General features: G+C 44.4%; 1 protein-coding gene across 1 annotated transcript in view; it reads left to right on the top strand.

The window, feature by feature from the left end:
• The first annotated feature begins 411 nt into the window (after nt 1–411).
• The window catches only part of PIP4K2A (phosphatidylinositol-5-phosphate 4-kinase type 2 alpha), a 209,377-nt gene continuing 198,196 nt past the window's right edge, over nt 412–11,592 (top strand). Inside the window, exon 1 of the mRNA XM_065398140.1 lies at nt 412–569. Coding sequence (XP_065254212.1) covers nt 429–569 — 141 coding nt within the window. The 5' untranslated portion in view covers nt 412–428. The remainder of the gene's footprint in view (nt 570–11,592) is intronic.

Genomic DNA, 11,592 nt, shown 5'->3' with positions numbered 1-11,592 from the left:
AGCCTTTCCCTTCCCCCTTTTATTAAACGGGGTTTTCCCTCCGCCGCCCACTTACCCCGATGTTACCGCCTCCGCCCCGCTCTGCTCGGGGAGCGGACCCTGAGGGCACAGTGAAGGCAGAGAGGCTTCGTTGCTGCCAGTGCGCATGCTCGGCTCTCTCGGGCATGCGTATTGGTAACGAGGGAGCCGAATCTCACGCTGTCCCCTGAGCCGTTCCCGCCCAGGGGCGGGGCGGCCTGACGCAGAGCGCGGCAGGCGGAGGAAGCCCCGGGGAGGAGGCGGGGCCCGTTGAGCGAGCGGCGCAGGCGGCCAGGCCAGGATGCGCCTGGCATCCCGCGGCAGGCAGCCCGCCACCCCCGTGCAGCGCCAGCCGCCTCTCCTTCGCTCGGGCCCGGGGCGCTGAGCCGCCCCCTCCCCTCGGCTGCGCCATGGCGGCCCCCGGCAACATCGTGTCCGTTATGGCGAGTAAGACCAAGACCAAGAAGAAGCACTTCGTGGCGCAAAAAGTGAAGCTGTTCCGGGCCAGCGACCCGCTGCTCAGCGTCCTCATGTGGGGGGTCAACCACTCGGTAAGTGCGGGGCTCCCCGGCCGCCCTCCCTGCGCCGGGCTCCCCCAGCGCTCGCCCCCTCCGCAGCCCCCTGCCCGCCCAGGCAGCCGGGGACCGGGGCATCCATCCCCCTCCTGCGTGGGGGGCGCCTCTCGGGGGTCCCCGCGGGACGCGACGCCGCGGGTGACAGCGGGTGTGCGGCGCCCCGTGCCGGGCTGGCGGGGAGCTCCGGGCGTCATGGAGCTGCCGGGGCCGTTCTCGTGGCCGGGCTGCGCCGCTCGCCGTGGGGCTGCTGGCTCGCAGCAGTTGCCGTGACCGGCCGTGGCGCAGGGCAGCGCGGTGGCGGGATCGGCTCGGGCTCTTCTGCCAGTCCGCTGGCTTCGCCGCCGCTGCTGGGGGCGGATGCGGTTCGCGGAGCCGCGGTGAGTGTCAGGCAGCAGCAGAGAAGCGGCTGCTGTAAAGGGGAGGGGGCGAAGGAGGCTCGCTAGCCGCAGCCAGTGCAGCCTCCCTCCCCCGCCTCGAAAGCACGGGTGTTAGTGTCTGAGCCAGAGAGCGAGCTGGGGAAGTCGGGGAAGCGCCGCCGGCTTGCAGTGCTGCAGTGCCCTGTCTCTGAATCCGTGATAGCGGCTCGTGGAGCGGAACCCGTGCGGTATTAATCTGATTATACGGAGGAGGAGGAAAGCTGAGACATGATCACTGGGGCTGGGCAGAGCCATAAAAGTTTGCATGTCTACATGCATATTGTCCCTGATCTGCCCTGCTGCTGCAGCAGCCGGGTGGGAGAAAACTATTTCGCTTCTCATGGCTTTGAGGTCTTCAGTGGCTATGTGTGTTATGTACACGTCTCACCTTCCCATCCCTCCCCCATTGTGTAACTGTGACGATTGTTTAAAACGTGAGACTACTGGGGTCTAATGTCTGCATTAAACCTTTCTCCAGATAAGGAAAGGTGACTGCATAGCTGATCTTGAGTGCCTGAGGTAGTCTGTGTCCCATTGATCAGTGATGCAATGTATTAAGCAGTAGGCAAAATACATTACAGAGGTGTCCATTAAGTCACAATATTTCTCATTATGATTTGGGCTGTTCTACCTTCCCAACAAGATCTGTTCTTAAGAAGTGTGCATATTGGATGTACTATGGTAATAAAAGCAATTATATGCTTTTAGCATCTTGAGTTCTGGTACCTCAAAAACAGTTTAAGCAAATGTTTGTTTTTGTTGAGGTTGAAAAGGTTTTTTGTGTGCTCTTGAGATGGTAAAACTGCCAAATGGCAACATTTGCCAAGTGTCATACTCTGCAGGTGATATGCTGTTATAACTACATGCTGTCAAGGAATTTAATGTTGCCAGATACATAAAAACTGACTGTGGCTTGTGAGTGTTTAAAATTGGGAGCCTAATAATGACGATGTCACATGCATTGGGCATTATGTGACTCAGGACACAGCTTTGCATCTTTAAATAGCTAATGCAGAAGGCTAATGATGTAGAGTCTAAAGATCACCTAAATCCAGACATTGGGGAGTAAAGTCAAAAGCTTTTTGGTCTTTTATATTAGTTTTTTATTGGTAGTGTTAGTTCTGTACTGTCAAACATGATATTCTCTATTAATGGAGTGTCACACAATTGATACTTTGGTATTCTTGCAACTAGTTAATAGGAGATATAGCTTGAGATCACTGGATAAAAGCAGACGTTTCCATACAACAATAAAGGCAGTCTTACTACTGTACCAAAAAACAGACTCTCCTTGCCATGACACCCAACCCTTCCGGTCCTGCTTTTTTTGTAAAGTTAAACAAAAGGATTTTTTAAGAAAATTATGAAAAGGTCAATAGCCTCATCCCAAACTATAGTTCTCAGTCAACAATCTAATCATTGGATCATACACCATTTAACAGACTTGACAAACTTGATGAATTTTGTTTTAAAGAAAATCTGTAGGTTCAGATTTCTTTACAATGGTGGGCAAGCTTCATTATCTCCATGGAGACAGTTAAAGTAACTAACTCACAGAGGCTATGTGACTTGCTTAAGATAGAAGAAATTGGTGGCAGATCTCAAAATAGATTGCAGATCTCCCGAGGGACAATTGTATTTGGTGGCATCCTGTATATTGGACAGGTAAGGGAGGAGCAAGTATCTATTACCTTTTGTCACTATTACTAGTCCTAGCAGAAAAGACCAAAATGTGTCTCCCACCCCCACTCTAATAGTAAAGTAAGTAGCAAACAAGACAACTTCACGTATGACACATCAAATGCTGTTATAGAGCAGTTTGAATGATGTTTCCTTCAAGCTTAAAGCTTTTGTCTATCTGTTAGGGAAATATAGTAAAATCTAAGTGCAAATAACTTATGGGTTAGTAAATCTTGCTCATTTCCTTTCTCCCTCTTTCTTCATTTCTTTCATAGCTCTAAAATTAATTCTGTCCCACATATCTTTCTCATTCTGTTCATTGCCCTCTTTTCCTTCTGGGGGGGAAAAACGCCTCTCCTTCTTGCAGTTTCTCATTCACCACCTGTGTCGTTTTTCTTCCTAAGGTGCAACATTGGGGAAATAAGGTTGAATCCTTTCTCCCCTGCTGCAGTCCTGTCAGGTTCTTCACATTCTATGTCTCTTCTCTATTGCTCCCCACCTCCAAATAACTTGAACATTAAGGTGCATAGTAGGATGAATTCTGTGACTGTGTGGACATGAACAGTTCACTTCCTAGCAGTGTCCTTTGTTTCATGTGCTCTGAAGAGACCGGAGAGCAGAGGTGCTGTCAGTTGGCTAGTTACAAGAGTGAGGTGGCATGTAGGGAACTGTGTCTCTAGTGATGAGAAGCACATTTCTGTGAAGTTATAGAACATGCAAGACAAATCTGGTATGTATGATGCAAGACTTTAGAGCATAATATGGAACTATTGTATGAAATGTAGAAAAGATGAGAAACTTCCTTCCATTGTGAAAACTATTTTTCTATGTATGAGGCATTCTGGACAAGAGGAGACAGTGTAACATATTGTTCTCTACTTTGAGATGAAAATAACAAACTAAAAACTTGACTAGGGCTCAAGTGAAATATCAGTGTTTTAGCAGTAAACTTACTTAAAATAGTCTGAGTTTTATGTGAGAAGTGTATGATTCTTTGTTGGCAGGAAGTGGTTCTGAGCATGAATGCATGATATACAAATTTTCCCATTATCTGGTCACAAAAGGATAAACTTATAAAGATTAGAGTGAATAAAATGAATTTATATCCACACTAGCCTGTTGCATTTTATGTCAATGGAGGAGGAAGAATTTTTAAATTCTTCAATAAGCAAAAGGACATCTGATGAGGGGAACTTTTGAGGTTTATCCTGCAACAGAAAAGTAACAAAGTAGCTTTCAGCAATTGTACTACAGTGCCAAGATTATGACAATTTGGCAGCTCATAAGAGATCTGAAAGAAACTGGGGGAATATCTGGATTCATCAAGGACAGAGGTTGGAGATACTTCAGAGTCAGTTAATAACAGAATAAACTGGAAACCACGAAAGACTTGGACTATATTAAATGAGTGCTGATATAAAAATATTTAAAAGAATGTGAAATCCATAGTGATAGTAATGAGACTAATTAACCAGACACAGAATAGATTACATTAATTAGAGGAAATAAGACTGACAGTAAGTGTTGGCAGTCTGTTTTCGATCTGCTTTCTGTACTAAATATGTACATCAACCAACAAGGAAAGGAATAATGCCAGATTTTGAGATTCTGCAATACAGAAAGTATAATAAGACAAAAAGAAAGGAGAGAATGTGTGAAGCAGTCACTGTATCCTGTATTTGAAATATAAATGAGACAAGAAAAAACTGAAAGGGGAAGGAAGTTGACAATGTGGAGTATATTGAATGAAATCAGATTCAGTGAGGGTAGTGTGAACTGGGTGGGGGGTGTTATAAGAAATGCTCTGAAATACTACTTATGCATAGTGATGAGTTTTAATTATTAACAAGGTTCAAAGTGCCTTACTAAGGTATAGTTGTGAATTCCCATTCCCTTGGGGGGGGGGGGAGGAGGAGGGTTGAAATTAAGCAGGATTTTCTTTTTCCCTGGATCTGTGCTTGCTTTTTTTTGTCTTCTGTCATTTTGAACTGGTAAAACCACAATATGTTCTGAAAATCTCCTGATGCTAGAAACATCAAGGTTTAATCTGAATCTGTAAATGAAAATTGATCTAAAGTAAAAAGGGAAATTATGAGAGTACTCAGCTTCTGGTGCCTATTAGAAAACAGAGTTCTAGAACTGTCTAGAAGCCTAGATGGAAAGAATAGGTAGTTGTTGGTGACTGGAGAGATAAGCAGGGCTACTTGATGTAGATATGAATTGTTAAGGAGGGGGAGCTTCTGGAAGGTAGGCAAATATCACCTGATCTTTTTTTTTTTTTTTTTAAAGCTGGCTAAAAAATCTGTTTTGTTCTTTATAGGTGAATTCAGTAGGTGGTTCTTCCAATCTAATCACAGTAAATATGAAAGTTGCTACTCAATAGTGCAAATGCGTGACTAGAGACTGAATTTGACTCAACATGTCTGTACTTGAAGGATGTGATGGGAAACTAGCAGTTGAATATATTGAAGTAATGTAAACAATTTTTCTAAAGTTAATGTAAACATTGTCCAGAATACTCAAGTAGCAAGAAAGAGAGAGCACTTGTGCTCATTTCAAAATGCCATAAACTGATTTATTTGGAGTATTGCAGATTAAATATGCTATTGAATGAAACTTGGCCTATTGAAGTAGAAGAGTAAAACATGGAGTTTGATACTCCAGGTGAGAGATTTTTTTGATGTCACAATCATGGTAGCCTCAATGATAACTTAAGTCCCATGTTTCATGTATCCACGTGTGCATAATTTAGGAGTAACCTTATCTGTTGGAGTTGGACACTTGAAAATGGCAAAGATGACTTTGGTTATGCTATTAAAACAAATAGGGCTCTATCCTGGCATGGGAGAGAAGGGTGGAGGGCCAAGGTGATTGTATGCCACCTTTGTATCTTCCCCCAGAGCTGCTGGGGGTTGGTTTGGTGCCAGGATGAAGTTAGAATGACCCTCTGTCTACTATAATTTATGCTGGTGGCTGGTAGCTTTTAGGACAGGGGTTCTCAAACTTCATTGCACCGTGACCCCCTTCTGACAACAAAAATTATTACATGACCTCAGGTGGGGGGGACTGAGGCCTGAGCCTGCTCCAGGTGGGGGACCAAAACCCGAGCCCAGTCCGGGCGAGGGGGGGAACAAAGCCGAGGCTCAAGGGCTACAGCCCCAGGCCAGGGGCCTGTAACCCAAGCCCCAGCAAGTCTAAGCCAGCCGTGTCGACCCATTAAAACAGTTGTGACCTACTTTGGGGTCCTGACCCACAATTTGAGAACCGCTGTACTAAGTGGTTGTTTTTGCCAGCTGGGATTTGGTGACGCCTGATAGCACTCCCAGGTACTTTTCAGCTGGCTGCCCTACTTTTGTCTGCTGTCTTGATTGCAGTGTTTAAGAATTTGGATGGAGCAATCTGCAGTTTTCTTTTCAGACAGAAAATCCTGAGCTGCATTATAACTCCTTTGCACCACTTGGTATATAGGCAATGTGCAGTGGCGGTGTTACTTAATTGTAAGCTCCTTGTTTTGGTTTAATGTATACCTTATTTTGAGCAAATAGGCTTATAAGGTGAATTGCAGTTTGTTTCATAAAATCTTTCCCCCCTCCCCTTTTAGGTTTCTAGGCACTAGGAAAACAACATAGAAACGAGATTATTAGATATCTACAATATCAGGAAGGATGATGGGAAGATTGAGAAAATACTAAAACTCAATTGTAGTCTTTAATAAAGACTTTGTTAGATGGGGTTTTAAAGGACTCATTTACACATAGTAGCAGCACTTGCCACTCAAATCCAAACAAGCTATAGGAGCGGATGTGAGATGAGCAGTACAGCTGCTGTCATGGTTCACTATGCTTCTGATCCCTTCACTTCTTGAGCTGATTTTTTTTTTTTGTATCCAGTTTTGAGTAGAGAGATCCCTCTTCCCCTTTCCTTATACTTTTTAAAGTAATAATGAAGACTGTTAAACACCTGATGATTTAAATCTGCAGCATTTTGTCTTGTGGCATCAGCTGTCTGCACCACAGATTACTCAAGAAATATCTGTTCAGAGGAGGGAGGGGCCAGGCATACCAACTGTACTAGCAACTGTGTAGCTATTATTCATAGCAGCAATGAATGCTGTTGTTGCAGTTGTCAAAATAGTAGCTTTCTCAAGAGAAGGAAATGGCAAGACTAGAAGCTGAAGGACTGGATGCGAATTCAAAATATATTAATGATAGACTTGAATAAAGTCTGTAGTATTTTTGAAAGAAGCAGACATTAGAAGACACTAGGTGAAGAATTTCCAAGGGGAGACAGGAGGAAATAAAATGTGGTTGATTACACCAGCGGGTGTAGGTAATAAAGCAGCTAATAAAGCAATTAGAACTATAAAAAAAGTCAGCTGGGCATCATGCCCAGATACACTAAATCCTAGAATACTGAAGAAAATAGCAAAGGAAACAGGAAAGCCTTTACTGGAAACCTAGTTCATTATGCTCTAGGCACCGCAAGAGACTTGGAGAGTGTTCGGCTCTTACGTCCTAGGGGGAAACCAGGAAAATACAGACCTGGAAACTTGACTTCTGCTGCGTGAAAGGTATTAGAAACTCCTGAAGGAATAGGGATGGGATTGATAATTCAGTAAAGGATACCCAACACAAGTTAATGAAAGGGGGACCATGCATACATGATTTGCTTGCTGCAGAAATGTTGCAATTAATAATCTCCTCTAAAATCCAAATGCATCTTTGATAACACACAAAGATTAAGATGCACAGTAAGTGTGAAACAGGAAGAGCTAGCAAAATCGGTCTTAAAGTAGATCAGTGGGAAAGCGGTTTCAGTCTCTAGTAATTTATGAGTTTATGAACTAGGATGTTGCAAGGGCTGATCTTTCTCCACTTGACATAGGAAATAGAGAACAATTTTCTAAATTTAACAGACTTATTAACCTTTACAGGGAGAGGCAGGATTTAGCAGAGCAAACAAGTTAATAAGGAACATAGGAATTGTCTTACAGGTTCATGCTAGTGGTTCATCTAGTTTTGTAATCCACTCTCTGATAGAGGGCAATACCAGATGCTGTAGAGAAGGTAGAAGAAGACTCAAAGTGGCATGGTACAGAATTAACAGCCCAGAGGAAGAAACTTCTTAAGGTCCATCAGTAAGAGGCTGTCTTATACTCTGAGGCAGAAGGGTTTATATCCCTCCTATTCATTTGGGTGGCTCTTTAAATCCTATATAATGTAACTGGCTTTTCTCACTGTCCATATAAGTGTCTAATCCTGTTATCCTTTTAGCCTCTAATATCTTGTGGGACTGAGTCCCACAGGCTACTGATGCGTAGAGTTACTATATGCTTGCTGTTTTAATGTTAGATGAATCTATATTTTGTTTACCAGCAAGAGTTACTTGCAGGCTAGGGGTAAAATTGTCAATAGAGATGTTTCCAGAGTGGTTAATGGGGAAGTTGTGGAAAGATTGTTATAAATAAAGCTATAAGCTATATACATTATTGGTCCTGAAGGACTTAGTTGAAATTTCTATAATTGTGTGGTTTTCTCCTGGCTTTTAAGGGTTGCCTACGGTTTCTAAGGGGAAAAACTAATGTGTGTGAATTTAGTGCCTTATATTAATTTTTTAATTCTTATCCCCACCTGGTTTTGCTTTGTACTCTGGCTTCTTTCTAAACCAATCATGTACTTTTAGATGCCCCCCTCTAACAAAGCAACCATTAAATTTTCTCCTCCCCCACCTCACTGTATTCCAGCAGAAGTTGCCATGTAACTTATTGTAAATCTAATTGATTTGGTACCTAGAACTTTGCATGGGCTTTATTGTTTAAATCTAGTTTTTTTAAATGTATGCCATGCAGTCTGTGACTCAGAAAATAATCTGAGAGCCGATTCAAACTTGAGAGATGTTTCTCTCCATGCTATACTTGTTACCAGACTTCAAGGGGCAAAGTTAGGGTTGGATAGTTGTGTGGGCTGTGTGTGTTTCATAGAGTAGTAATGGATGAAGGGTTATATGGCAGAGGGGAGCTGAACAAATCCCTTATTTGTCCCTTATGGATCTTCAACATTGGTTCTTAAAAGTATAGAATTCTTGTAAAGAATGCCTCTAGAGTTTTAGCTGGAGTCTCTTGAAACATTTTTTCAACTTTAATTCTCTTTAACAGTCTGAGAATCTTTCCCTGTCTCTTCCCCCCCCCTTTAAAAAAATCAGTTTATCAAAGTGCTGCAGGAGGTGAGACTTGCTCTAACTGTCCTTACGAAGTCTGCCAAAGCGGGACTCCCCATTGCAGACATTAGTTAGTCTTCATGTTTCCTGCACTAGCCCATGTCCAACCCAGGTATAACTCTCTCATTCCAGCCCTCTCTTATGGGCTTATTAATTTTGGATAATACTCCCATGTGCCCCTCCATCCCTTGCTGGTCCCTGCCCCAGTGTCATGACTCCTTCCTGACTTATGTCCTGCATTTCTTCCCCAGTCTCTTCTGCTGCCTATCATCCATGTCTTGTTCAGTCCAGCAGTAGCCCAGCCTGGAATCAGCTGCAGGTTGGTTTATATTTTAAAATGGTTGTTTGTAAACTTCTGTTATATATAACAGAGCTGCATGCACAAGTGTTACTTGGCCTATAGCCACATGAAAAATGGAGTGGGAACAAGACAAAAATAAAACATGGCATGCTACTTTAAGACCCAAGTACCTCTGTCTGGAACACTTCTCTGGCATGGCCCCAACATACTGGAAATAAGAATTGGACTTTCTTTAGTTTGGTTCAAAAATGCTAAGTGGCTTGTTTCAGCTGAGGTAGTTAAGTTACAAAGACTTGTAAGCAGTGTAGGCATGCTTACAAAGGATTAACTTTACTCGCTTATGCACAGGTCCGGGTTTTGCTTATTGTCTGAACCTGGGAGCTTCTGTTTCCTGTTGCCATTCTGAGAGGGAGAAAGGGCTCTGATTTCTCTCATGTGCCCTTCCTAGCTGCTTTGTTCATATTCCTGACCTAATGACCTCTGGGTAACACCTTTTGTGCCCACTACAGGATGGAGGAAGGGTCATTCAATATTTGTATCTTCTCATTGTTCAATGTGTGGCCCTAGGCCTTATTTATTGAACCCTATTCAAACCGTGCTCTGAAGATGGAATTATTAATTTCTGCATTGGCTTTTCTGTGGTGCTCATTACAGTAGCATCTGAGTCCTTCACCTGAGTCCATGTGGAGTGAAGGGGTGGTAGTATCCTCATTTTACAGATGGGAAGCAGAGGCACTGAGATTATGGTCAAAAGAATCCACTAATTCTGTGTGCCCCATTCAGATGCCTAGGATCTGATTTTTTTGTATATACTCATTCATAAGCCGATTTTTTTTTTTTTTTTTTTTTTTTTTTTTTTAGTAAAAAGGGAAGCACCAGAGAAGGGGGTCGGTTTATGAACGGGTATAGAGGGAGAGGTGGGACACAGCCCCTCCCCCCAACAGAGGGAGCAAGGAGAGGCAGCAGAGCCAGAAGGGAAGAGGCGGGGCCAGAGTCTCTCCGCTTCTGGCCATGCTGCTCTCCCCCCAGCCTCTGAAGCAGCTGCAGCTCCGGGGCTGGCAGGCTGCGGTCGTGCTGCTTGGCCCCGTCCCCTCCGCCCCCCCCCCCCGAGAAGGCTGCGGATGCGCTGCCCGGGCCGGCCCGCCGGAGCAGGCTGCGGTCGCGCCAGAGACATCCTCCCCTGGCCCTCCCCAGATAAGGTGGGAAGGGATGGGATGGGGAGAGTGTGGGGGTCCTGGGCTAGGGATGGGGTCATGTGGGGAGTGGTCACAGGGGTTACTCCCCTGACCCCCAGCTTCTCCCCCCCCCCCCACAAAATTTCCCTACCAGTTGCTGTTCCTGCCTGTCAGGGTAAGCAGCTGGCGCGCCGGGACACTTTGTTTACTTAGGTTTACCTCCGTGCCTGCAGACGCTCGAGATTAAACAAACCATTTCGGCCCGCCTCCGGCTTATCCTGATGGCCTGGGAGCCAAAGTTTGCTGACCCCTGAATTATAGGGTCGGCTTATGAACGGGTCATAAAAATTTTCCATTTTTACTTATCTATCTTGGGGGGGTCGGCTTATAAACGAACCGGCTTATGATCGAGTATATACGGTACTTAGCACTATATATCACTTCATATATTCAAAGCACAGCTCCCAGTGACTTAAGTTGCAGGGGTAGGTGCTCGGCATCTCAGAGTAGATCCATCCTGTTCACTGAATTGGGAGAGGTCCTGTAGAAAAACTGGACTATATCATAATTCATATGCGCTAGGGGGACAAATTAAGGTTGCACAGGCACCTTCATTCTGGCATTTCTTAACTTTTCAGTTCTTGAATTTTAAAAATTAATGTTCAGTTGTTTTTCTGGGTAATTTGCTAGACTTTTAAAAAAGCAAACTGCAAAAGCAGAAATTCTATCTAGGTGGCATCATATTAGCACTTGCATGAGTCTTCAGCAGGGTTGGTCTTTAGATCCACCAAACAGACCTCAGCCACTTGATCTAACAGAGTAACTGAATGCAATAGTTTCCTCGCTCTGTGGACCAGCGCTAGAGGAAGATGAGATACATTTTGCTGGGGGTTTCAGTGATATTTGCTGAAAGACTTGGGATTCTTGAGTTCCATTGAAGGCTCTGGAGGGGAGTGTGCTCTAATGAGCACACAGACTCTTCTGCCCACTCTTCCCAAGCTTGCCCCTCATCTGCCTTGTCCCTTCCCCTAGACCTAGTCCCGTTCTCTTTGCCCAGCCAGCTCCCACTTTCCTGGCTCCTCATCCAGTCTCTTCACCCCCTATGTTTCCTATTCTTGCTGACTACAGAGCTGTTAGTGGATGCAGCAATCACAACAAAAACAAAGCCTAACTTTCTGTAGGCATTTCAGAGACTTCCCTCAAACTTCACA

Source organism: Emys orbicularis, chromosome 2 (genome assembly GCF_028017835.1).
Source record: "Emys orbicularis isolate rEmyOrb1 chromosome 2, rEmyOrb1.hap1, whole genome shotgun sequence".
NCBI classification, from domain to species: domain Eukaryota; kingdom Metazoa; phylum Chordata; order Testudines; family Emydidae; genus Emys; species Emys orbicularis.
This window is presented reverse-complemented; position numbering and strand designations above follow the sequence as displayed.